Source organism: Seriola lalandi, unplaced genomic scaffold (genome assembly GCF_002814215.2).
Source record: "Seriola lalandi dorsalis isolate HSWRI2012SDOR001 ecotype SW California unplaced genomic scaffold, Sedor1 jcf7180002054565, whole genome shotgun sequence".
NCBI lineage: Eukaryota > Metazoa > Chordata > Actinopteri > Carangiformes > Carangidae > Seriola > Seriola lalandi.
Window position 1 is genome coordinate 1162457 of NW_019525118.1, and position 27497 is coordinate 1189953.

Here is a 27497-nt window from a genome sequence, read left to right on the forward strand (position 1 = left end):
CTGTCCGCTTGTGTCTATGTGCTGTTTGCTGCTGAGCAGGTAGAGGACAGTGGCTTTTTTTTACAGATGTTTCTCTGAACACAGCTGCCTGCTGCTGAAACACTGACACTGAACTGGACAGGAAATGTGGCCCAAAAACTAGGAGCTAAAAAGAGGCAAAAAAAAGTTTATAAGAGCTGCAGAGATGGTGACAGTTCTGTTCTGAGTGAGCTACAGTTTTAATTACTTACTTATTAGATTAAATGTTATTATGAAGGCACTGTTTCATTTATTGAAGCTTATTGATGTGATCCAGCTTTCCAGGGCAAGTTTCTCCCACCGACAACATTATGTGACTGACAGTTCTCTCTCTTTTAGTCTTGATTGAAAATTAAACTGTTGTGGTTGAATCCTCAGGTGACAACAATTTTAACGATGTCAGAGTCACGATGCAGAACCAGAGATTGTCTTTTTTTTAATTCCACATATTTTTCTCTCTTGTCGAAACCGTAGACTCTAAATAAAGATCGACGTAGCCTCGGAGAAGCCACCCACAGGTTTCTGAAGAGCAGTTGTGAAGCTCGGAGTGAGCTGCTCCACCGTTGCCATCTTGAGAGTGCCTGACTCCGCCCCTAATTCCCAGCTAATCCAAAAATAGACAAGGAGGTGGGTCGGAAAAATTAGCTCTAGAGACCAAAAAACAGTTTTTGTACCAGACTGTAAACGTGTTTATTTCTGCTGTAAAGTTGGACGTTTTAACATGGGAGTCTATGGGGACTGACTCACTGTTGGAGCCAGACTCTAGTGGTCATTAGAGGAACTGCAATTTTTTTAGCACTTCAGTGTTGGCTTCATTTTTCATGGGGCTTGGTCAAAACGTGTTGCCCACATTACCCATGATGCAACACTAAAGCCGGAGATTTCGCTGTGTTGTGCTAGTAGGTACGAATTATCAGGAAGAAATACTTCCTGCCTTTGACCACAAATTGTGGTTTTTGCATTTCTGTTTGTGTTGTGATTAAATAAATGAGACAGCCTGTTAATCAGTGAGTTAAGGGAGGCTTTTGTAAGTGTAGCTTCGAACTTTCGACAGAGGTGTTTGCTCATTAGTTAATGCGTCACAGTTATAGTAAACAACTGAACATATGGGGTCTGTAAATCTATTTAAATATTAGTGACAGTAAAGTAGAAACAAATCACACAACGTGTACTGTAGAATTTCTCGCTCTTAATTGGGGCTTTCCACATCTCTGTGTGAACTAAATTAACCACAGAAAACCTGAATATAAATGAGTCTTTCACAGACTAATCACAGCCAGTCTTTGTTTCAAGTTTATTTTCTCGGATGAAGACCTTCCTTGGCTGAAATGTCAGGCTTTAAACATCTTTAAAGAGTTCATATTTTTCCCCTTCTTCTCGCCGTTTACCCTCCCTCCTCGTCCCATCCACCAGTGTGTTTTATTTTAATCCTCCTCTCTGAAAAGACCATTAGCAGCTGCTCTTTGTTGGAGCTGAAATGAAGCTGAATGTGTCAGACTGAGAGGAACATGAATTAAACATCCGTGAGAGACGGGGGAATTATGAGCAGTGTCCGGTCTTATAAGGCTGAGCATTAACAGCACAGTATCTCCACGCTGACTGACACAGAGACGTCCATCTCTCTCCCCGAGCTTCAGTCCGAGGTTTAAAAGAAAATGAATCAAATGTTCATGAATGAAACAAAAAAAAAAAAGTGGAAAATGAGAAATAGTGGAGTTTTATTACTCTTTGTTCCCTCTGGTGGAAGAGGAGGTGTCAAACGGCTGGTGCAACAAGACACTGCCACAAATAAAACAAGAAGACAACGAGGAAAAATTTAGTTTCATCCAGCTTTATTGTACCTTTCATCATTCATCACCTGTCCGCTAGAAGCACCCGAACGTTCCTACCCATCACACCCGTCATCATCTCTACAGCCACAGAGTCCGCAGAGGGAGGAGCTCAGGGTGGATGGATGGGCCAACTGTCTCTAAACCTGACCAACCGAACCCTTTTGGACTCCCAGGACTGTTTGTTTTGGCTCACCTGTATTTCTACCTGCTCATCATCACCCCTGTCGCCAAGTCCCAGAATCGTGACACTCATGCACAGATACTATAATCTTATTCATGCTGCCGTCAAATGTAACGACAGCATTTGCATTTGAGCTTTACAGAATCACTTTATATCAACATTCCTGTCTGGAGACACTGTCAGAAACTCCTTCGTCTTTGAGTCTGCGTGCTGAATATTCTTGTACTGTTTTCTAAAGTTCTCACAGGATGGAGCGATAAAGTAAGTAACCTAAGTTTCATTTTTTTTTCACGGCACAAATTATTAATTTGAGGTAATAAATGAAGTAATTTGAGGACATAAATAACTAAATGGGTGGAACATATAGTTATATTGACTACAATAATTAGCAATTTGAAGGAATGTGATGTAATTTGTCTGAAAGTTTCAACAGCAGACATTTGCCAGCCTGCGCAGATTTGTATCAATACAAAAACTTTTTTCTGGTATTTTCATTCAGTTTGCACGAGCACATTTTAAGTGTGCGTATAATGAGTGGATGGAAACACGTTCCCATCTCAAAGAAAGCACTTTGTTGAGCAGCGGCAGGAGCAGCAGCAGCAGCTCCAGGCATCATTTCATGTCAGGAAATATCTGAAGAATGCAAGGTCAGGGTAAGATGCCTTCATTATGCTGCTAAGACTGAATCCACATTTCTTTTCTTGCAGTTGAAATGGAAGAGAGAGATATGTTCAGTGGGAGCATAATCCAGCAGGTCATGGATTCAGCAGAGCACGGCGCAGTGAAGTGACATGATGGAGGAAGGTCTGTTTCTTCAGACGAGAGGAAGAGAAAGAGCCAGCAGGGTGAGATAATGAACATTTCTCCCTGTAGTGTAGCAGCGTGGTTTATTTTATTTTCTACAATTATCAACATTTTTAGTCGTCTTTTGAAAACAGGCAGCACTTACATTTGAAATTGAGCAATGTTCACCTGTGTATGAATCCCAATTCAATCTTCAAATCTAAAGCAATGCTGGAAATGTCCGTGTTGAAATGGATTAAAAGAAAAAGGACTGAGACTAATTCACTCAAATGCTGCTGCCACTTGAGACCGTCCCCGAAGGACAAACAACAGCATCGGTCGATTGTTCGTGTATTTGTTCGAATTCACTCAACAAGCAGCAGACAATGACTCCTGTCAATCACTACTGTACATGGATGGCTCAGGAAAGTGTCTGACATAAATACTGGAGACCTTCACCTGAGTAGTTTTACTTAATCAACTCATAAAGCTCCTCCAGTGTAAAAGTCTCTGTCCATGTGTAGTGTGATTATAGATCAGCTCTAGCTTCTATATTAATACTGTGAAAGTATCAAAGCCTCAGTCCACAGAGAAATGCACACAGCCTGTATTCAGAAACTGAGCCTTAAAACCAGCCGTCAGGACTTCCTGTAACTTTATGATGTCACAACAAAGTAGTCACCGCCCTCAGCCACTGCCCTGAGAGAAGCTCGGAGCCTCCTCTCTTCTGATTGGCTCACGGACCTGTCGTTACTAGAGCTCCAGAGAGAAGCCTGAGAGAGGAGATGTGAAACTACACTGAGATGGTTTTTGAAATATATCTTCTCATGGATCAACACTTCAAATCAAACACAGACAAGGTGTGAAATATGGACCTTTAAACCTGCAATAAGTGATTTTCTTTGCCACTTGGAGGCAGGAGATTCACACAGTGAACTCAACACTGATATATCAGCACCACCTTAAGTTGATGTGGTGAACTTGAACCTGTATTCCCTCTCTTTTAGCTCTGTGTTTGGTCTCCACCAGCTCCTGATGGAACTATCTGGCTCTTCAGCTGCTAAATGCTGCTTTCTGACTGAGTCTGAGGCTGAACCAGAACAGTGAGGTCGTGTCCGTCGAGATAAACAATGAGCTGAAACTCACCATAAAGCTGCAGATTCAGCTGAGAGTCCACTGCTTTCATTTTTGCCATTTCATACATTGTTAGTGTAAAATATGGATTGTAAGTGCTTTAACTACAGAGGTGGCAAATCAAACACAAGGATAAATCATTTTGGTAACAGCCATATGGATTTTGGGCAGCCGTGTCGCCCTATAAATCATGTACATGCCAGATGATTCTGCACCTCATGTCAACATTCGGGACAAATACAGGAAATGAGATCTTTAATATAGAGAGGAGGAAAATATGGGCCTGAATGCAACAAACTTTTCTATTGATCTTGAGCACAAACTACACTGTAGTTGCCATGTGCAGGTATTTTACAAAACAAAACAAAAACAAAGAACAGCTTTGCAGAAATGATGCTCGCAGATTATTCTCTATACTTTAGTTTTTTCCTTCAGTTGAACTGTGTAAATCACTGAGGCGACATGTGGTACTGTTCAGAGTTGATTGATTGAATGATTGATTTTTTTTTTATAGTTGTTTGTCGTCATTAGACAGAAACAACCCGATTCTGCCTCCATACGATTTACAGCATCACTATTAAACAAACAAACCATCCTGTCTCTTTTTTTTTTTTTTTTTCATGCTTTGGAAACAAAATCTGCCAATTTAAAGAGCCAAGCACTTCAAAATATTCCTGGATTTCAATCATAAAATTTCATTTTATACGGGTTTTCTTAAATTCTAAAATAACATAGAGAGTTAAAAGAAAGTAGCGCTGGTGCTTTTTCAAGATGGCCCCTCTTCAATGATGGAAACAAGTCCTCCCACAAACATTCTGGCCTTATCTTCCATGGTGGTCTAATTACTCTTTAGGCCAATTAATAACATATTTTGTTTATTTATTTTCTTGTGAAGACTTCTCAATATAAAAATAGAGATATATTTGAGTACACTGAACAAAAACAACATCCTTTAACCATATGAACATGCAGATGGGAATCATTTTTCATTGTGAATTCATTACAGGCATAAAATACCACAGAGAACAATGAAAACCAGAACAAAACAGAGAGTGTTACATGCAGCACATGACGTAGGGCAGGAAACCATACGTGGTAAATAAAACAGACCCGAGGCCAGCTGCACGTTTGGCCTCTTTAAATTTAAAATACCAACTCAACACAAGCTCGGCATGTTTGTAAAAATGTACAGAAGAGAACATTGTCCATTTGACTTCTAACAGCAAAGGAATATTACAGAATTTTTTATTTCAACAATGATTACATTATACAGTTATATATATATACTTTCATATGGAAATAGATTTTAATATAGGATGTTCACAAAGCTGTGTTCTGTCAGGGAAGAGAACAACAGGTGAATATACTGTACGCATCACAACCGCACTTTACCTGCCGTCGTCTCATGCTCCACCTCAAACTTTGAAACCAGACCTCGACTCATCAGCTGATTCTTCTTCTCTTGTCTTAAGAAAATCAGATTTTAGGTTCAATCAGAAGGAAGGTTCAGATGTAGATTTTACAGCAGCTGTTCGTTTTTTGTGATGGACAGGAAGCTCTCTCTCTCTCTCTCTCTCTCTCTCTCTCTCTCTCTCTCTCTCTCTCTCTCCTTGCTTCATGTGGGCTTCAGCATCTGTGTCATCATTAGTATCATAACCCCTGTAAATATGCATCTTCCTCCAGTGTTTTTCTCAGACTGATCACATACATTATGGATTCTCTCCCAGCCTCTCCTCCTCCTCTTCCTCCTCCTCCTCTTCCTCCTCCTCCTCCTCTTCTCTTTCACCACCTTTTATGACAAATACAGGTTTTTTTTTCTGTCTCCTCTCTCGGTTGAATCACGGTGCTTCACTGCCATCAAGTGGCTGCAGATGATCTGCCTCTACACATGGATGGATTACTGATCAGGCCTCCCCACCACAACACAGGCCCAGGGGCCCGAGACGTCAGGGGGCCCCTGGGCCTGTGTTTGAAAGGACTGTTAACATTTGTTGTCGCAAAGTCGATCAAACGACCACAAAGATGCAAAGCAACCACTAAGAGACTCAAAATCACCACTAAGACATAAAAAAGAACACCAGAAAAACAAGTAAACAGACAGAGACAGATCGACTAAAATGAAACGCTAAATGAGTCGAAGAAGAAGCAAAACGCAGCTGTGTATTCTGCAGTTATCTTCCTGTTGTCTCCTACACCGGCCACCTCTCCACATTACAGAGGAAAGTGATTCAGATCAGATTTAACCTCTTCAGCTCTGGTTGTTTCACCTCCACGTATGAAGTTAAGTTACGGTTTGTTCAGACGTCGAACATTCACAGAACTGCCAGAAATGTGTCGTATCATATTATCACATTTCATCTTCAGGCCTCTCTCGCCCCTTTCCCCCACTGTTCCCCCTGTTGTTTGCCCCTCACTCGTGTGGAGGACCAGGGATGTCACAGGAAAAGTAATCAAGCTTTTTCTTAATTTCATATTTCAGTAGGCGTTTCTTTGCACTCTTAAAGAGATAGCTGAGGTTATTTGACAAGGCGTGGTATGTAGTATAGTCAGCGTGTTACCTGCGGTAGATCCTGGTCGGGGACAGAGAGCGCCGGCACCGAAGCTGCGAGATCTCAGCCACTTAATGCTCAATGCTCACCTACTAAAGCAATATCAGTTTAAGTGTAAGCTATATTCTGAATATTTTCACCACTTTATCCTCTCGTCAAACAGCCCTTTATGACTCAAACAGCTGATCTGCCGTGTAATACAGCAGAAGTGCGCCGATGCGTAGGAATACAGAAGTTCAACGGTTTAGAAAATGTAGTGCCAAAGGAAAGAACTGTTTGACAAAGTGGTGAACATATTCAAAATGCAGCGTACACTTCAACTGATGTTGGTTTTTTTTTTTTTTTTTAAGCACCTATTTTAAAGTTTCTAAAATAAGTTTTTTTTCTGCTGACCCGTCCACAGCTGCACATCGCTCAGCTCCTGCAGCACACTGGCTCCAATTTACTGCAGCTAATACACTGACTATAGATAAGTGCCTCATACAACCCCCATATCAAATAACCTGCACTGTCTCTTTTGAGCAGTGGTTGTTAAAATCATCTTCTTAAACTGACGGTTTCATATGTGCTGTGTGTCATGTTGTTGCAGCTCTTCATTGAAACTATACAAGCTGAGTTAAATATTCAAACCCCAGATGTGTGCTGCATCATTTTAGACATGTTCCCCCAAAACTCAGACTGACACTCTGGCACCTCCATTAGAATTTAAAATGAAGCTCTGTGAGTTTGAATGAAGTTTGCAGTGTGTGCACTGACTACAGGTTAAAAGCCACAGGACTTTTAATATAGGACATTTTGGTGTGTGCAAGGAGCCAGGTGCAGCCGGAGGAAGACACTGAAACTCATGTGGGGGAAGAATCAGCATTTATTGGAATAAATAGGCCGCCATGTTTAAACAGCTCATCCACAGTCAGATGGTGGACACGGTGCACCGAGGGTCCTTATCAAAGGACTGGGTGCCTTCAGTCCTAGAAGGGCCCAGGGTAAAACACCGTCTTTCTTCCCCAGGCAACAAGAAAACAACCAGTACTCCAGAGCAGAAATGATGAGTTGATTAATTAACTAGTGAATTCAAAGAGAATAAATTAACAGGGATGATAACTGATTATTTGTTTAAGTCATTTTAAAGCAAAAATGCCAAAAAGTCACTGGTTCCAGTTTCTCAGATGTAAATATTTGCTAGTTTTTGTTGTTTTCTAGGAGAGAAAATCTTCAGGTTTTTGACTGATGGACAAACAAACAGGGAATAATGATATTGTAGCATATTTTACTATTTTATGAAAGTTTAATAAAAACACAAATTGACAACAAATTAACTAAATATAAATAAAATAATTAAGCAGGACACGTCGAAGTTGCTGTTCCGTGGTGCAAATTTATGACAATTATTTCATTAAGCAAATGATGTGGACTGAAATAATATGGAGTCAAGCTTGGGATGTTGGGGGCCCTGGACAGTTATCATTGCCTAGTTGATAATCCAGCCCTGCCTCGTCTACTAGTTAACATGCCAGACGTTAACGTCCTAAACAAATATTAGCCTATTAGCATGCTAATGCTTAATAAGTAGCTCAAAGTGCAACGAAAACTGGGAAGAAAACAGCTGAGGCTTTGACAGATAAAAGTCAAAACACTAAGTCACTAAAAGTTGTTTCCATATTCTTGATCCATCAAATAATGTTATTGTCTGTTGCGTGTTGAGATGCACAGACTCGATGACACACACCCACCAGCTGATGGTACAAACTTTGTCCAAACCTTAAAACTATCTATTTTAATTCTGGTGGAAATCCAGATTAAATATGAGAGGACAGCGCTGTTCCTGGGTAACGCAGGGTGTCATCTGAAATTAGAGCCAATGAAACGGCTGCGTTTCAGTACAGACAGACTCTGTTTCCTTTACACAAGTTGACGAGCAGCCGTATTACGACTTTGTCTAAATCTGGTGAAACGTTTGATTTAAATCAGGAACTATCTGATCCAAGAGTAAAACAGCGAGATTATAAATCTGACCAGACGTTTAAGTCAGTTTTCATGGTCGTGTGGACACATTTCAGTCCCTGCCAGATTCAAGAGACGGCCATAAACACAGAGGCTTTTTACTGCTTCGATCTATTCTGGTACGTTTCATCTGTATTGAACGTAGCTTTATACTTTGCCTCTGACTCTTCACCTTTCATCTCCCCGTCCCATCATGCCTCTCTGCCTCTCTCTGCTGCTGTTGACAGAGCATTAGAATATGATTTCAGGCTACTTCATTTGTTTTTTTTTTATTTATTTTTTCCTTCCTGCGCCGCTGTAAACATAAATCACAGCGAGCCGAGCCCAGAGCTCATATAAATGTCAGGATAGACAGCGGAGCTCATAAACCTCTAATTTGATCTTTATTCATCTGGGACAAGGCATGAATAAAAGCTCACCTAGTAAATCATCATTTTCTGCTTTCTGTCAACACAGCTGAGAGAGAGAGAGAGAGAGAGAGAGAGATTCATCCATCCATCTGTCTCTGCAAGCCCCGCCTCCTGCTGCTCGTTAGGCAGCTCCGCCTTCGATTGGCTGCTTCACCTACCAACCTCGTTAAAGCTAAAAACTTCAATATTACAATTTTACTGCTTGATAACAGTTGAGGACTCCTTTGATGCATCCGTCAACTATTTACAACGTGATAAATCAAGTTTTCCTTTAAGTGATGGGATTAGAAAGTTATTAATGAATGATGACTCATCGCTTGAATGATGAATGATTATTAACTGCTTTGTTTATCTGTTTATTAATGTGCCCTTCAGTTATATTTCACAGTTCATTTGTCTTCGACTTTAATTTTTTTTTACAGTTTTGTCAACACTTTGATTAGTAAGTAGCAGCTGTAACGGTGGCTCTGATTGGTCAGAGTTCTGCCCTCAAAATGGAGGATGTTTTTCTGCTGCTTTATACTTTTGCTCCACTACATTTACGTGATTACTTTTCTTTGCTGATTGAGAGAAATGATGCAAAATATAATCAAATAATTGATGATGTGCTATGATTTATTATTATAAGTTAAGATAAGACTTTACTGATCCCTATAGGAAATTCAAAACCTATCCAGAAGTATCTAAAGTAATTAAAATTAGACGTCAATCAATAACTTAACCTGATGGCGAGTTCATTCATTCATTTCATCGACTGTATATAAAAGACAGTGATCACACGACCCCCCCCCCACTAACAGTATACTAACTCTAACCCCCTCCACCTCAACCTCTCATCTCATCTCTCCTCCTCTCCACTCTCCTCCTCTCATCTATCCTCCTCTCATCTCTCCTCCTCTCATCTCTCCTCCTCTCATCTCTCCTCCTCTCATCTCTCCTCTCTCCTCCTTCACTCTCCTCCTCTCATCTCTCCTCCTCTCCTCTCTCCTCTCTCTCCTCCTCTCATCTCTCCTCCTCTCCACTCTCCTCATCTCATCTCTCCTCCTCTCTCCTCCTCTCATCTCTCCTCCTCTCCTCCTCTCCTCCTCTCCACTCTCCTCTCTCCTCCTCTCATCTCTCCTCCTCTCCACTCTCCTCATCTCATCTCTCCTCCTCTCTCCTCCTCTCATCTCTCCTCCTCTCCTCTCTCCTCCTCTCCATCTCTCCTCCTCTCCACTCTCCTCCTCTCCTCTCTCCTCCTCTCCTTCTCTCCTCCTCTCTCCTCCTCTCCTCTCTCCTCCTCTCCTCTCTCCTCCTCTCCTCTCTCCTCCTCTCATCTCTCCTCCTCTCCTCTCTCCTCCTCTCATCTCTCCATCATCATCAGGGTGAACAGCTGCTGCTGATGGAGTTTTACTGACATCTACTGGTTCACTGACAGAACTGCACCTGAACAGAGGCTCAACAGTCTCAGCAGGAAACCTCAGACATGTTGATGTTTGTCAGTAAATACAGAAATTTTGTTTGTTTGTTTTTTTTTACACTTAAAAAGAAGAAGAAATGTTAAATAAACAACAACATTATGTTATTTAAAAACATCCCTGTGTAGAAACATGACATACTGTTGGTTATTTGTGCGTCTGGTTTCACTTCGTGTCGCCTTCAGCGTAGAAAAGTTATGTTCAAGTATCCAGGTGTAGAGTTTAAAGGTTTGATTTGACTCATTTCAGATGTTTTAAACTCAGTGAGCATCAAAACAGGTGTAAAATATATTATATGAAATGTCCTACAATCCACATATTGTCTTATATTATATCTGGTATTGTCTAAATACACACTGTGTATGTGTTCTGTTCATTACTGTGGATCATATAAAACCAAGTCTGGGTAAAGTGGTCAGAGTATATTTACTGAATGCAAATTAAGGAATAATTATATCTTTGTTACAGTTTTACTGTTCAGTTGAAGTTTATCTCAATACAGTGGCACCAAAGAAAATACAAATTAATACAAACGTGCAAATAAGGCTTACAATAAAATGTTTTAATTGTCTGCAAATAGCAAATCGACTCTGTAACACCATCATTTTCTTACATTTTCCTTTTCTTTTTCAAGAATTTTCCTTGAAGGAATTATGTCGTTTTCTTACAGGGAAAATAGGTTGCTTGTATTGGTAGTGTTGCAAAGAGTTTTTGGCCACAAAGTCCTTGAATAAAGATGATGGATATCTCAATCCCAGAATTTAGGAATATAAAATGTTAATTAAGATGCATGTTCCTGAGATTTTATCATGTATTGATTATTCCTGCAGCTGTTTTGCTGTGACAAGGTGACCTGAGACTGAGGGCCTGGGGTGTCTTTTGAGTTGTGCGTTCAAAGAAAATATGTAAAAATAAAAAATCACAATGTGTCTATTGTGAGAAAGTTAAAAGTTTCGGTGCAGGCTGACGGCTGTGGACACGCCGTGGAGATGAAACTGCAGTTATGAAGAGAGGTCGGTGTTCAACAAAGTGGCACAATTTAATTTGTGTGGCAGGAGCTGCTCGGCTGCGATAGACTCGGTAATGAAACCTCTCAGCTTTAAGTTCTGTCTGCTTTATATTCACAAAGAGAAACGAGCGAGGCAGCCATCGTGGAAACATGCAAATACACTGATCTCTTTAATACGAGCTTCACCCAATTGGACGGTGACTTTGACAAGCAGAACAAATGCCCCGCGAGCACAAACGTGCAGGTCAGGAGGAGCGGCGCTGATGGCCGAGGCAGAATTCAACTTTCTTTATCCTCTTTTCAACGCTGGCAGTCACATTCTGTCTGTTCGCTTACTGTTAAATTAGTCATCTCAGATTAGAGGCGGCTTAAGGAAGAAAACTTTTCCACAAAAAAAAAAAAAAGTTGATAAAGCTCTGCAACTTTATGTATATTGAGCATATGCAAAAACAAAGTTTGTGTTGTTTTTCTTTTTTTTTGGAAAGTTTCTTTGCACTTTCCACAGGATGAAATACGTATTTTCAGTCACTGCATCAGTGACTGACTTTCATCATGATTCCAAGTGACAAGCATTTTAAACACCTACTGTTTATCAGAAAACTGTTTTCTGCTTTACTGATCTTCCCTTTTAATACAATAACATCATTGATCCGTGCATGAAGTTTAATTCTTCTGCAGTTGTTCACGTTTTATAATGAAAAATGCCAGTTTAAGGAGTATTGCCTAATTTCATTGTCCTACTTGTGCAAGTGTATGTTGACGTTTGTGAGCTCGTTCTTCATTAGCCGATGCTGCCTACACGCTGTTAACCCTTTGTGTGTGTGTTATTGTCCCACTGAATGAAGACGTGTAGTTCAGTTCAACGCACCAAAGCATCAGTTTGTTCCATTATCCAACTTGTACCATGAAAATTTAACAAGGAAGTCGGGAGCCGGAAACAAAAACAGCTTGTCTTCAAAGCTAAGAGCTAAGCTAAATGAATAAACAAACTGTGTAAATAATGAACATAATTCATTCATCTGTTATAGGTGTTTAACTGCTAGCCTACAACTGGAATTATTATAGCGTCTTCCTATTCATGTAGCTATTCATCAACTTATTAATTTGATTAAATTTGTGTCGAAATTCAGAAAATAAAAAAGGTTTCGCTGCGTCTAAACAAAGAAATCATTCACCAAATAATACACCACTTCTTTTCTTTCTGAAAGAGATAATCACAAAGAAATCAATCTCATGTCTGTTTTATTCAGTACAGTCTGGAAGTGGTTAGCCTAGCTTAGCATAAAGACTGGAAGCAAGGGGAACAGCTAGCCTAGCCACAAGCTAGTTCAATCATTTCTCTGCACCTTTTTTTTTTTTTGTCTTTCAGCACAAGCACAATGCATGATGGTAAATATTGCTTGGTTAGTGACCACTGGTTGTAAACCAACTATTTTTCATGATGCATTGTGGGATACTATGAGTCCACTATATAAGGAACAATAATTCTCGCTTTACATTCGGACAGCACTACAAAATAGTGACTACACAGGGAGTTGTGAGTGATTTCGGACACAGCCGAGGACTCAAGGATGAACTGGTTAGAGTTTGGTAGTTAAAGGTCAAAGGTCAAAGTGACCTCCCTAACACAGACACAATATCTCTGTAACGCTTTGAAGCAACTTCTACAAATTTACCGCAAACGTTCACCTGGACTCTTCGATGAACGGGTTCGATTTTGGCAGCCAAAGGTCATAATCAAGATTTTTTTTTTTTTAAGAGGTTTTGTTTATTTGTTTAAAGTCTGTGTTTTTGTTTGTTTTTAACTATAAAACATGATTCTTACTATTAAATATTCACACACATACACATAAGTGACTCCACAGGCAGGTGAACAACTACAAAGCCAATGTAGCCCACTGTAAGTGCAGATACAGCTGTGACGACTACATCTCCCAGAAGCCCCGCGGCTCCGCGCAGACTCAGTAGCAGCCTGAAGATGGTGTCTGTCAGGATGCAGCCGTGTTTGTTGACAGTTTTACTTCTGAATTGTTTCTGTTGTTTCGTCTCTTCTTTGTATTTTCGCCTCAGAGACGCGGAGGTGAAATGTTTCAGAGAGGAAATCCCGGACGAGACGCTGCTTCTCGGTGAGTTTGTGACGAAACCACGTCATTTAACCGAGATAACTTTAGCTCGGTTTATCACTTCCCCTTTATTCTCGTGACATTTATATCCTCACTGTTCAGATGAAAAGTTTCTTATTTTGAAAGTGGTGGAGGTGTTGGCGAAATATCACTTTTAAAATTGCGTTTTAAACTTCTGGCCATAAAGAAGTTTTTAAACAATTATGTGAATTCAACTTTTAATCAATACTTTTATTTTTACTGCCTTATAAATCTCTAAAATGTTGCACATAGGCTCATGAAGTGGGACAATAAACTTTTATTTTTACTTTAATTAGCATTAAATGTCATAGCAACAAGTCCGTGTATTATTTATTTGAATTATTTATTATATATTTTATAAATATAACCATCTACACATATTTAGTTGTAGTTCATATTTTATATTAAATAGCCGAGAGAGGAGAAAAGAGAAGTAAAGGAGAGTAAAGGAAAGAGAGAAAATAATATTTCCATGGATGAAAGTTATTTTCTGATCATTTGTTTTGAATCAAACAACAATAATTTAACTTTAAATTCAATGAAATAAGATCACTCTTTACAATCTAAAAAACATTTGACAAAGGAACTTCTAACTAGAGATGCTTCTCCTTACCTTGTTTCCTTCACTTGTGTCCTATCCTCGAGAGAGATGCAACGTCCTTTCCTCCGACCTGTAAATTCATCACGTAATAATCCAGGTTACGATGAGAATGTCTCCTGGTGTGTAGAAATGATTTAGTTGTGTATATGTTTAGTGAGAGATGTGTAAATATCACAAGTTGATGCAGCTTAAAATGGGAAAATAACTAAAAATGAAAAGAAAAATCTTCCTGATGAAGGTTGTTTTGTGCTTCTTTTATTGATCATACCTACAGTTAACATACATCCAATCGTTTGGACTAGAAGCTGAATCAGGACACAGATCAGATCTAAACCTGGTGGTGATATTATTATTATTCAGGCTGTTATTTGTCCTGGTGTAAAACTACAGTTATTTATCAGATCAGTCCGATCAGCTGCAGCGTCCAATCAATTACAGATTACTGACGGTGTCCTGGCTCCTCCGAACAGTAATAAAGGAAATTACCTCAAAAACGTCGCTGCCTTGATTTTAATCATCTTTCTTTTCTATTTTTAAATCAATAATCATCTTGTGTGGTTGAACTTAAACCATTAATTAATTGATTAACCTAGTAGTTGTTTTCTCTCACTACATGTTTCAGCTTTAACATATAACTTGTTTATTTCTCTCTGTGCAGGTAACTATCAGACTCAGGTGTACGATCAGCAGAGGGCCGAGTCCCTGCCGGCCCCTCGGGACCTCAGGATACTCGTCGTAGCCAAAGATCCTGATGACAAGGTTCGTCCCGGAGGCGAGCGGTCGATTCACCCTCTGTCAGTCCGGTGATTTCAGCAGGATAATCACTTATCGTTAATCACTGTTTGTCTGTTCGCTCCAGCTGGTTCTGTCTCGGACGTTTGGCTCAGAGGGAAGGTTCAAGTTCACATCACGTAAACCAGGAGGACACCAGATCTGCCTGCAGCCCATCTCCTCGACACTGCCCCTGTCTGCTGGAGGCGTGCTGGTGAGAACATCCTAATAACAATGACAGAAAAAATGTATATGATAATAATAATGATGATGATAATAAATGTACAGAGTGCTTTACAAAGGAAAATACAGATTAAACAGTTCAGCACAATAAAATAAAAACATAGAGAGAACGGGTTAAACACCCAGCAATGAAACAAATAATTCCATTCAGATGCAAAAGTGTGAAATAATCAAATAGAAAAAATAAAACATATTGGAAACCAAAGTAAAACAAATGATAACATTAGGGAAATAAGTTTTGAGAAGTGACTTAAATATTACAAGCTGTCACTAAGAGAAAATCTGACGTTCATGTTATTGAAAACCAGGTTGGTTGAAAACCTGATCGAAATGTTTCAGACATATTAGTATTGATAAGAGACAAATTTTGGGGAACTGTCAAGAGAAGACACACATTTATATTTCTGTAAGACCTCGTCGTTCTGTCTGTTGTGCCTTTTATGTATTTATTCATGTCGTGCTGCAGGGACGATTATAACAGGTTGTAAAGTTGTACTGTAATAATTTCCCTTCTAATGAACTTCCTGTTGCGTTGCAGACGGTTCACCTGGATATAAAAGTGGGCGAAGGCACCAACAACTACACTAAGATCGCTGCCGAACACAAACTGACGGAGCTGCAGCTGAGAATCCGACAGCTGACCGAGCAGGTGGACCAGATCCAGAAGGAGCAGAACTACCAGAGGGTCAGTGTGTGTGTGTGTGTGTGTGTGTGTGTGTGTGTGTGTGTCATTTTTTTCTGGGAAGACATTAGATTACAGGACAAATCACATAATGCAGGCAGCCAATGGTCCAAGTTCTTGCTCTTTAAGTTAAATTACAATTGAGACAGACAGAGATCTTTTCTCGTAATTATGGGACAGTAAGTCAAATCAAAACAACTCGATTCACATTTTATATCTATATACACACACATATATATATATATATATATATATATATATATATATAGGACTAAGTTACATGTGAGTGTGTTCTTGTGTTCTTGAAATCCAGATGTTAGACTGTTCCGATGACAGGAGGAGGATGAGGATGAGGATGAGGATGTTTGAGTCATTGATTGTTCTGGCTGTTTGTTTCTTCACAGTTCAGGGAGAAGTATTTCCAAGACGTCAGCCACAGCACCAACATGTGGATCTTCTGGTGGCCCGTCGTCCGCTCTCTCTACGTGGTGGCCATCATCACCTGGCACACAAAGTCCTGGTAAAACAGCGGGTCCTCGTCTTCCACCGACCTTTTATTGAAGTAAAACCACCAGTACAACACTGTAAAAAAATACAATTTCACTGTTTCACTGTATTAAACTTTATTATGTGGCATTATTAGATACTGATGCATCAGCGTGTAAGCAGCATTTTACTGTGGAGCTGGTTTTTAAACTGTTATGTTGTGTACTGTCGCCCAACCTAGGGGTCGTGTCCCTACAAAGGGTCACCAGATAAATCAGAGGGCTCGTCAGATGATTCATGGGAAAGAGGAAAAAACATCTTATAACTAATTTTACTGTCTATGGAAGGCCAGGAAAAATATTTAAGACCTTTGTAAATGAAATATGAGACTTTTTAATACTTTTGAATTAAGAATATAATACTTTTATATTATGCCTTCTTTTAAGGAAACCTAAATTGTTGCTTTTTAAGACTTTCAAAAACCATGGATACGGACTTGAATGATTTATTATGTCACATTTTTTTCATGGCTTCCCAGCAGTGCATAACAATAATACCTAATTATATAATTAATTAAATTAACACAGTGGCAGAAAGTGTAAAAAATAATGAAAGGTTTCACTAAACTCTGGACCTGTCGACTGTGAGCTGATGATTTTCCTCCTGTAGCAGCAGCAGCGACTGTGTCAGACCTGCAGATTCCCTCTTTTCTCTCTGAATCTTTGTATATTCGACGTTATATTATAGGTGAGAATATGTACCATACAGCTGATGCTGGTCCATTAAAGAAAAACACTTGCTCTGTCCATCATGATAATCTTTAATGAACCAGAATTTATTTACAAAAATATCTTGATCTCAGAGTCGATGGTACAAACAGTTTGTATAAAACAGTAGAAACTATTTAGTGTCAAACAGATTTACATTTAAATGTCTCCTTTAGGAAAACAGACAATGTTTTATATTTACACTGTATTTTCACCGTTGATCCGTGTTCTGTGTTTCAGGTGAGCTCTCGATGTCTCTTTTTCAGTACACTTTGGATCTACAGAAAAGAACGTAAAAGGACAAATACAGTATGAACTTGAATATTGCAGATTTGAAACCCTCCCCCACACACACACACACACATCAGCTGATCAGGACTGAACCCGGAGCATGTGGTCACCTGGAGAAGGAGGATACGGAGAGGAGTCCGAGCAGGAACTCGAGGCTGTAGAAGCAGAGCAGGATGGCGCAGAGGATGAACTCCAGCCGCAGGACGAAGGTCTGCAGCAGCAGGTAGTAAACAGCCAACGCCACGCAGGGAAACAGGATGAAGAGCGACGCACACGAGGCCAGAGAGCGCTCGCACAGGTTCCCCTTCCAGCCTGGAGCAAGACGCCACACACAGTCACATAACTGATCGCTGCCACTACGTTGACCACGGCTTATACCTCCACAGTGAGAACACAATCACACTCAGCTCGGCGTAATTTGACTAAATTTTCTTCCATTTTGAATTTCCGTCCTTATTAATTTAGGAAAACTTACTAAATTAGGAAACAAAATAGTCAATCATGATCACAAAAGACTAAAAACATGAACCCCAACATTTTTTAAAAATATAGACAGATGATTTTGAAGAGCCGAGCAGAAATCAAACCATTTATGCAGCAAACCGAATAAAACAACATATTGCACTTGAAACAGCTGCACGGTTTAGCCTCAGGCCTGATTTGCACAATCACTACTGTTCATCATGAGTACTAACATTGGTTAGAGAGTGGCAGTGCTTTGTAAAAAGTAGTACTCAGCTGGTCACAGGTGACTATCGGACCACTTCAAGCACTGCTGCAGTTTGCTCAACTGAAATGTAACCTAAAACTTCACAGTACAATAGAAAAAGAGTTAAGACAAGAGCTGCAGCGATTAGACAATCGTCAAAAAGTTAATCAGCAACTATTTCAATTCAAGAATTGTTTTAGCTATTTTTTAAAATAAAGGTGCCAAAAAAATTCTGGTTCCAGCTTCTCAAACGAAAGAATTTGATGCTTTTTTTCATCATACATGAGAGTAAGATGAATATCTACAGGGTTTAGGATTGAAGGTTGAAGCAGCAGCTGCTGTCCACCAGGTGGCACCAAAAAACCTGAATAACCAAACACGACCTGGCCTCTGACTTCAAACACAAAGATCATTGCTGATAATGTTCATCCACATCCAACACTCATGTCTCGCTCACCGTAAAAGATCCTGAGGGTCTCCAGACCGAGGAAGATCACCAGCAGCACCACATCCAGGACCAGATTATCTGACGGGTACGGGAGGGAAACCCCTGCACAAACATACAAATACAAAGTGCAGCCATCTGTGCATTAAGACATCCAAAGGTTTTATATTTAATATGTATTTTATGAATGAGAAGGATGTGGAAAATGAAGTTACAAAGTTTTAATTTCATTCTGACTTTAAATTGAGCTTTGAAATGATTTGTTGATAATTTGTCACATGATCATCTCCCTCTCCTTAAGACACTAAAACTGAAACCTTTGACCTTTTTCAGCTGCCTGTACTTTTGTTTTTCTTTGAGTTTTATTTTGAGGGAATTAAATGTTCATAAATTATTTTGCTGCTGTAAACCACCCAGATACTTAAGCCGTGCCTCTAATGTACCAAAGATTTGTATGAATGTACTCTCAGTACATCGTATGCACTTTGTTTTTACACATGCCTCTTGTTGATTTACTGAATAAATTAATAAAAACGAAAAATCTTCCCTAATGCTTGAAAATGTGTATTACAGACACCAGTACTTACAAACTGTTCTGATTTAGCAGGTGCCAACAAGAACTTTAATCAGGTTTAATAAGAGATTTCAGTCAGTCATGTTTTACATAATGATCTGCACCAGTACACCAGTAAAGCACAAAAATCCCACTGCTGAGCCTGCAACTGAAGTAAGCTCTCCTGCACCTCTCTAATACCTTTAGATAAAGAGAAAAAAATAAAGTAAAGAACCAGTAAGGGGTGAAGAAAGTATGTGATTCCTCACTTTTAAAGCTAAAAATCCTTTACAGAAACTAAAGGTAGGTACAGAAAGAAAAGGATGTGCGCTCCCCACACTACCAATCAATAAGTAAATCAGGAATCAATGTCTTGTATCATTAAAATACAGTTAAGTCCGTTCAGTGAAGGCAGTACAGCCGTTTACAGTTTACCTTTGTAGATGAACATGAGAATCTCTGCCAGGTAGAAAGCGCCAAAGTACCAGCTGTTCAGGTAGAGGAGAACCTGCAGGGGAGTGGATGAAAGCTGAGGATGACAGTGTCAAGGAGAAAAGACACACAGAGACAAGGACACAGAAATTAGCTGTGTGCTGCAGCTCTGCACCAGCTTCATGAGAAGGATACGATCGGTTGGTTTCCTGCAGAGGAAAAGAGATAATACAGCTGTTAGAGGTAGACTGAAAATCTTGATTTGCTTCTTTCTCCTTGGTCTTTGAACATGTGTAATTCTTTAAAACAAGTCTTCGAGTTCGGTGAAAGAGGTCGAAGTAACAGTAGTAGTAGGAGTAGCAGTAGAAACAGTAGTAATATTAGTAGTAACAGTATTAGCAGTAGTAGTACCAGCAGTAACGTTATATCTCTTACTATATTTACATTTACCGAAATGAACGGATTTAGTTATTAGCTAACGGCTAACTTAAACGAAGAGCGTTCTGTTACGCGTATAAATTTCATATTGTTAAATGTTAATAACGCTAATATACACGGCGGTAACGTTGTGTACCGAGAGATTTATTTATTTACTTATCTATTTGTTAAGCACAAAGAATGTTTCTCACCAGGCGCCATGTCTGATTGCCATGGAAACCGCTTGCAGGAAGTGTTTCTTCTTCACTGTTGGATTAAACCGCAGTGGAGTTTACTCGCTCCTGCCCCTACCATACGTACATACGTACGCGATAACACATGTTACAACTACAATTCCCAGCAGTCTCTCGCGGCGCGCTGATTGGCGGCACTCTAACGATGGTTTACGTGGCATTGCTGTGTCCGCGCAGTCTCAGTAGTGTTTCCTCCCGGTGTGAAGATGGTGTCTGTCAGGATGCAGCCGTGTGTGTTGTCGGTTTTACTCCTCAACGTATTCTACAGCTTCGTGTCCTCTCTGTACTTTCACATCGGAGAGACGGAGAAGAAATGTTTCATAGAGGAAATCCCGGACGAGACGATGATCATCGGTGAGTGTCAGCTGTTAGAGGGGGGGTCTCCGGCTAATGCTAGCTGCTAGCTCACGAACTTTAGCTAATCGGCTAACTGAGCTAAAGTCAGTTTGTGTCCCCATAAAGTGACATGTCCTGCTTTTATTTATGTCTACAGCTTAATAAACACACACACCCAGCAGTCACAAACTGTTTAAACGCATTATTTGTGTGTTTAATGAGTTTAATATTGCAGCAACACTTGTCTCAATACCGTAGTTTGAGTTAAAAATCGAATTATTCATTCTTTCAAATCCCCCTATGAACTAAACTCACGTTAATGTAACCTAAGTAACTAATTAAATTTCCGCAAGTAGTGTACTTTACTACAGTTTAAAGGTACGTGTACTTTATTTGAGTATCCTACTATTAGAGCCACAGTCTCAGTTAATTGATTAGTTGAATGACAGAAAAGTAATTGGCAGTTTTTCTATACGAGTAATGGTTGTGAGTCGCGTATAAAGCTGAAATAACTTTTAAAAAGGCTCGTTCCCGCTCCTTCAATATAAGGCTTTTCTGTTGTTTCATATCATTGTAAACTTAATGTTTTGGACATTTTGATCATTGATCAGAGAAAAAGACATGTGAAAACCGATTTTTCCTTGTGGTCTAGGTGACTGTGATGGTAATTTTTCCCTCTTTCTGACATTTTATTGATTAAACACCTGATTTATTAAATCATCAGCACATTAACCATTAATTAAAATAAATGTTAGTCTCTTTTATTGCATTATATCTTAGGCGCAAGTATTTGTACTATTTACTCCACTACATTTATTTAATACCTTTACTTGCTTTGCAGATTCTGTTCAATAATATAAAATAAGTCAAGTTATAAGTGATATTTACATGAATGCATCAATAATTATATTATTTATGATTAATTTTGATTTGTGAAGTCATTTTTAAAGCAAATATTCCAACAATCACCTGGTTCTAGTTTTTAATCTGTGTAGATTTTATGCTTTTTTTCCTCCTCTTTATTGTTGTAACCTGAATATCTTTGGGTTTTGGACGGTTGGTTGGACCAAACAAAACATTTCAAGGCGTCAACCTGGGTTTCGATGAAAGATTAATGGAGAAAATAATCATCAGATTAATCAGTAGTGACGAATAACGTACTACTTAACCATTTCAGAAACTCATAAATACACACAACACTAGTTTAAAAATGTTTCAGTATGTGAAGAATCCTGAGTCTTCTGGTCAAATATGAAGTGTTAGTGTACTTGACCTTCACTTTAACAGCTCACCTGCTTGTGCAAATACAGAACCACCTGTATGAATCGGAGGAGGCCAGTGTGAGGGAAGCCCCGCTTCATTCAGCATAGACAGGAAGTGGCTTGACTATCGCTTCTTGTGGTTGCTCGACAACTGTTTCAAAGACTCAAATCATTATATATTAATATACAGATGATTTTCTCAATTAGTTGTTTATTACTTCAATCTCTAGTTTTAGACCTTCTATCCACGTCTCACAGACTTCATCAGAGAGAGGCTCTGGTGTCATTGTGCTACCCACAAAGACCATGAGATGATTACTGATTAGTACACTTACAAATGAAAAGGTATATTCATGACACCTCTCCCCATATCTGTCTCTGCAGGCAACTATCGGACTCAGCTGTATGATAAACAGAGGGAGGAGTACCTGCCGGCCACTCAGGGTCTGGGCATGTTTGTGGAGGTCAAAGATCCTGATGACAAGGTGAGCTGAACGATTAAAGGAGGACATCAGGAGAAGTACCTGTGCACCAAGTAATCACCTTCGGCCGGTAACGTCAGCAGGTTTTAACTGGTTTGTGCGTTTCCTGCAGGTTATTCTGTCTCGTCAGTACGGCTCAGAGGGAAGATTCACCTTCACATCACACACACCTGGAGAACACCAGATCTGTCTGCACTCCAACTCCTCCAAGTTCTCCCTCTTCGCTGGAGGCATGCTGGTGAGGAGACACAGTGTAGTCTGTAGTTAAATTAGACCTTTAAACTGCTCAGAGTGAAGAGTCTGTGCTGCTCTGTCGGCTCAAAGTGCCTGGACTGACAATATGACTTTGTTTTATATAAATTACGTGTTCACATTCAAACATGTTGAACTGCAGCTCAATTTGCCTGAAGCCTGTTTGCCTTTGTTTGACTCTATTCGCATTTTTCCATTGACTTTAAATGTTATTTCAGTCATTTAACTGTTGGGTGTTGTTGGAGTTTTGTGATCGTAACATTAAGATAATCATATGGTAGGACTCCATGACTTACTGCTGACGGTGTTGTGTTGCAGAGGGTTCACCTGGACATCCAGGTCGGCGAACACGCCAACAACTACGCTGAGATCGCTGCCAAAGACAAACTGACGGAGCTGCAGCTGAGAGTCCGACAGCTGGTGGAGCAGGTGGACCAGATCCAGAAGGAGCAGAACTACCAGAGGGTCAGTCAGTGTTTTTCTATGTTACTGTCTGTTGACGTTATTAGGGTTCAGAGGAATTTTATCTCTTTTATTTTGATATTTTTATTCTTCCGTTGGTAAAAGGGTTGCTGCAGCCTACAGCGCAAAAGTTATGCAAGTGATATTTTCAGGGGAGGTAAAGAATGTGAGACACAAAAAAATGTCCACCAGCAGGTTGATAATCAAGGTAAGAACGTTTTGGCCTGTAACTCATTGAAAACTTTACCTTCCCTGAATTTAGCTGGATCATAGAATTGTGGAATATGTGAAACTTACTTTTTCGAGGTCCTCCTAGACTGTGAGACTGAGCTGCACAAAACTTTACACATATAATCTATGGACTCTCCTGGTCAACAGTTAGTAAAAGAATTTTGATAATCCATAAAATGTTTAAGTTATCAAGGAACAACTTCCTATAATTGTTGCATATCTTGGCAACAATCCTTCTGTTAACATGAAACTCCGCTCAGTAATTTCCCATCCTCCTTTGAGGCTTTGGTGCCAATCGGCCACTAGGTGACACTTTTGTTCCAAGGTCGAGAGTCATTAAGAATAATTTTTTAAACTACTCTCAGGCTGTAAGTGCGATCTGCATGAAACCTTCCATGTATCATCTTTGTCCCCTCGCGATCACAAGATAGGAAAAGAATATTGATACTTAAACAGATGCTAAAGTTATAAAGGAAAAATCTATATTTGTACAAAGGAAGTGATGTCATCTCTTTAACCCAAAACTTACCACGCCACACTGAGGTTCTGTATAAAGTTTGGTGCACATTGGTTCTGGATGGTTGTATTTTTTAACTCATCTTGGTTCAATCTGCCTGAATTGAGAAAATAATGCTCTTGAATAAAGGTAAATAAAGGACCATAAGGCTTTTACATATTATTTTTGCTTTTTTTTTTTTAATTAATGTATAATTCTAATATAACTGTGCTCTAAAAACAGCAGCCAAATACTCGCTGTACAAGTTTAGTCTCAGCATGTTTTTTTCAGTGGCTGCCTTAATAACATCAGATAACAAACAGGCAGCTTTGGAAAGTGTTTGTCAGTCGAGTGAAACAGTCTGTGTCCTCTCTCAGTACCGTGAGGAGCGTTTCCGTCAGACCAGTGAGAGCACCAACCAGCGGGTCCTGTGGTGGTCCATCGTCCAGACCCTCATCCTGGTGGCCATCGGCATCTGGCAGATGAGACACCTCAAGAGCTTCTTCGAGGCCAAGAAGCTGGTGTAACTTTTCTCCTGGAGGAGAGTCTGAGTGTGTGTGTATGTGTGTGTGAGAGAGAGAGAGTGTGTGTGTGTGTGTGTGTGTGTGTGTGTGTGTGTGTGTGTGCGTGTGCGTGTGTGTGGTCTCTACTGATTGATGCAGTACTGAGCGGCGGTCGCTGCCGTCAGAGAGAAAACTGCTGAGGAGACGGGGACGCAGACAAATCCAACTGCACGATTCGGCTTGAAAACATCTTTATTATTAATATTATTCTCATTGTTAATGTTCTGACTGTTTCCTCGCCCGCCCTGTTTGTAATGAGCCCCTCACATTTGCAGTAGACTATCAGGGGGGATGTGAATCTATTTATTACACAGGCCGATTTGTTTCGGGAGCAGGAATCTGGTTTTTACCTTTTCGATCTGGACTAGGTTTAGTCTCTGGTTCTCCTGTTGACTCCAGCAGGACCAGGACAAAGTAACTAAACCAGTCCACGTCTACCAGGCAGTTAGAGTCATGTTTTCTATTATTCATTTGCCCTTTTTCTTTCTTGTTACTCGGTGTGAGTACTTGACGTGTTACTGGCCACTAGAGATGTTCAGAAATAAAAGTCAGGTTTACATGAACTTCCGTTTGAAGCTGTTCGTTTGCTCTTCGACCTCTGAGTGACAACTGAAATCATAATCTGGATTCATTTGTGGAACAATTCAGTGATGTATTTTCTGAATCCTCCATCATCCGATCAGCTAATTTTCAGCTGCAGCAAAACTAAAATAAAAGAGGGTGAAATTTAATCAGTGATCATTAATTGCTACTGCCAAAATCTCATTCTCTATTTTAACAACATACTCGGTGCAAGAGGCTTTTAGTGTTTATACGGAGGATTATTTTTCAAGCTCAAATGCCAAATATTTGTTGGTTAAAGCTCCTCAGATATGAGGGTTTGATGTTTTTCTTGCTCTCATATTGTTAGTAAGTTATGAAAAAACTTCTAATGACATAACTTTGTGTTGTTGGTCCTTTTTTTCTGAAATGCAGAAAGTAATTGATAAATTGAAAAAAAAAAATGGCAGATTAATCAATAATGGAAATAATCACTAGCTACAGCCTCAATACTGTTAATACTGAGATGAGCACTTCAGTAGTTTCTCTTTCCTCCAGTGCTGTTTCTGTTTGCTCAGTCTGCTGCTGCCCCGATAAACTGCCCCCACCCTTCATGGGATTCATTTGGGGTAAATATCTGAGGACATGCGCGACCGCCTCGTCCTCGGGGAGGGCGGGAAGTGCAGCCGACGTGCAGTTAAAGCCAGTACGTCACAGCTTTTAATCACGTCGGGGTCGCCAGCCGCTCTGTTCGGCTCGCGACTTGTTCTGTCACATTATCAGAGTTTTGGCTTCAGTACCGACGTTCTTCATCACATGAAGAAGGATTGAACAACACCAGGTTTTACTTTGACCTGTGATGTCACCAAGCTTCACCTGATCTTTCAGGAGCCAGTTTGTACCGACTGGAATCCCTGTTTTAATATTCCAGCTATTTCACGAGCCACGCTGAGAATCTGTGAGAAGCTCATATTTAAAATGACATTTTTTACAGTGACTTCTGATGCTGAAGGGAAGTTCCCAGAGCACAGGGTTTGGTGTAAATACAGGTGAAGGATCGGTTCCAGTGGTACTGAGGCAAAGTTTGAAGAAACAGTTTGGTGAATGTGGCGACGCTGCTCTCGGCTCTTTCCGCTGAGCCTGTTTTATTTTCTTATTTCTGCCTGGCTCAGTGAATTTCTACCAAAAGAGACAGTTTTCTGTTTGTTGCCGTGTGCGTTTTAGTGAAGCTGCATTTTTTCCAAGTGTCCAAACTGAATGTAAGCGTCTGTTGATCTGACTCTGGCTGGGTGTGGGTCTGCGGGTGGAGGTGGTGACGGAACAATATTCTGAATTTCCTGGTATTTGACATTTGGCATCAGATAAAAGAATTTGCTTGATAGTTTTTTCTCGTTGCATCCAACACAGTCCAGAGACGCCTCATTTGTTTGTATCATTTTCAGTTGACTGTGTTAAAGGAGAGTCTTGATGCTGTGTCTCCTGTATGAAAAGGTCAGCACTCGAACACAACACTGTTCCCACAGTTTCCCTGTTCGTTTTACTGATTTTAAAAACCAAATTGTCAAAGCCGCACGTCTGGTGAAGAAAAATCTGAAAACCGCCTCAGCACTGCTTCGCCGCCAGCTCCTGTAACTGGTTGGATGATCTTTACCTCGAGGTTTTACCCGCTTCAGGTGTAGAACAACAAAAACACACAAATCACAAACTGTCGTAGAAAAGCTGACTTTACGTCCTCAGACTGCGCAAAATCCAAGAACACTGAGACCTGAGCCGCTGAATCCTCGGCCTGGTCACTGTGGAATAAATAAGAATCCGAGGAGTAAAAATGCCTGAAAACGTCAGTCAGACAGTTTATTTTCTTCAGTTTTCAGTAGTTTGTTGCTTTTCTTTTTTTTTTTTTTTTTCTCTGGTGGTTTGTGAGAAACAGTTTATGTTGCTGGTAGCTTTCAGATGAAATGTTTCTCCGGGGTTAGATTTTGAATCATTGCTAAAAGGTTTTAGGCTGGAAGAGGGGCTTGAATTTATTTTATTTTTTAGAGAGATTCTGTCCATGTGAAATCTGTCTATAATTGCACTCGAAATAAAGTTTTGTCACATTTGGTTTAATGGATGCTGTTTCTTTTATTCTTGTAATAAACTCCACTATAAAGTTTTTATAGGCTGTAACTGTTTTATTCTGAGGACAAACTCAAAAAATCTCTGGAACAAATACATTTGAGAGAAATGTTACAGCACAGTAATAGAATTAAAACAAATGCTAATACTGAAATCTGAAGAAGCTGTATTAAGTTACTACAACACAAACACAATTTCCCTTCTTCTGCTGCTTCACAGTGAAAGCGTTTAACTGTAGATGAATGTTTTATATGTGTGTGTGTATATATATATATATATGTGTGTGTGTGGTGAACCTGGATGAAACTAATGCAGTATAATGGAACAGGCCTGCAGTAAATCCTCCTTCATGAGGATTATAATGTTCAGTATTTACTGAATCTGTTTGAGAAGTGTTGGTTTATTTTAATGGTCATTGTGGAGGCTCAGATTGTAATTGTGGTGATGATTAACTGTACTAGGATATACTGAGAAGTGTTCCTAATATTTTGTCAAATCTAATTCCTAGAAATGGGATGGACAAAATATTAGGAACACCTCTCATTATAGGGTTAGTTTATATACAGTTCCCATGTAGCCCCCCCCCCCC

The 27497-nt window shown here is 39.8% G+C and overlaps 3 protein-coding genes across 6 annotated transcripts in view; 2 read left to right on the plus strand and 1 right to left on the minus strand.

The window, feature by feature from the left end:
• The first annotated feature begins 13347 nt into the window (after positions 1–13347).
• Positions 13348–19064, plus strand: LOC111662579 (transmembrane emp24 domain-containing protein 9-like). Of its 3 annotated transcripts, none has more exons than XR_002761333.2 (6): positions 13348–13500; positions 14778–14878; positions 14979–15104; positions 15672–15818; positions 16220–16389; positions 17309–19064. XR_002761333.2 is itself a non-coding variant. In XM_023416477.2 (6 exons), exons 1-5 carry the CDS (start codon positions 13353–13355, stop codon positions 16337–16339), a joined length of 642 nt encoding a protein of 213 aa, XP_023272245.1. In that variant the 5' UTR covers positions 13348–13352; the 3' UTR covers positions 16340–16377; positions 17309–19064. The 3 variants fall into 3 exon arrangements, 2 of the variants coding, with proteins under 2 accessions (XP_023272245.1, XP_023272246.1); XM_023416477.2 differs by having other exon boundaries at positions 16220–16377; XM_023416478.2 differs by having other exon boundaries at positions 16220–16335.
• tmem216 (transmembrane protein 216) lies at positions 17104–20195 on the minus strand. Its single transcript, XM_023416479.2, has 6 exons — positions 20128–20195; positions 19694–19707; positions 19502–19595; positions 18526–18618; positions 17470–17671; positions 17104–17346 (listed from the first exon to the last, which is right to left on the minus strand). Exons 1-6 carry the CDS (start codon positions 20135–20137, stop codon positions 17331–17333), a joined length of 429 nt encoding a protein of 142 aa, XP_023272247.1. The 5' UTR covers positions 20138–20195; the 3' UTR covers positions 17104–17330.
• Positions 20196–20339: 144 nt separating this feature from the next.
• The window catches only part of LOC111662575 (transmembrane emp24 domain-containing protein 9), a 7535-nt gene continuing 377 nt past the window's right edge, over positions 20340–27497 (plus strand). Inside the window, exons 1-5 of one of the 2 annotated variants that reach the window (XM_023416472.2) lie at positions 20346–20523; positions 22152–22252; positions 22362–22487; positions 22820–22966; positions 24068–26894. In XM_023416472.2, coding sequence (XP_023272240.1) covers positions 20376–20523; positions 22152–22252; positions 22362–22487; positions 22820–22966; positions 24068–24217 — 672 coding nt within the window. In that variant the 5' untranslated portion in view covers positions 20346–20375 and the 3' untranslated portion in view covers positions 24218–26894. Of the gene's footprint in view, positions 20524–22151; positions 22253–22361; positions 22488–22819; positions 22967–24067; positions 26895–27497 lie in introns of those variants that run through there. The other variant, XM_023416473.2, reaches the window with a different exon arrangement.

Excerpts from the sequence above, each read along its gene's own strand:
- LOC111662579 (XM_023416477.2), top strand. The coding sequence starts at position 13,353 with ATGGTGTCTGTCAGGATGCAGCCGTGTTTGTTGACAGTTTTACTTCTG. Across the intron at positions 14,879-14,978 it reads CCAAAGATCCTGATGACAAG|CTGGTTCTGTCTCGGACGTT; the intron begins GTTCGTCCCGGA and ends TGTTCGCTCCAG. Across the intron at positions 15,819-16,219 it reads AGGAGCAGAACTACCAGAGG|TTCAGGGAGAAGTATTTCCA; the intron begins GTCAGTGTGTGT and ends GTTTCTTCACAG.
- tmem216 (XM_023416479.2), bottom strand. Across the intron at positions 18,619-19,501 it reads TCTCATGTTCATCTACAAAG|GGGTTTCCCTCCCGTACCCG; the intron begins GTAAACTGTAAA and ends ATGTTTGTGCAG. Across the intron at positions 17,672-18,525 it reads GACCCTCAGGATCTTTTACG|GCTGGAAGGGGAACCTGTGC; the intron begins GTGAGCGAGACA and ends GTCTTGCTCCAG.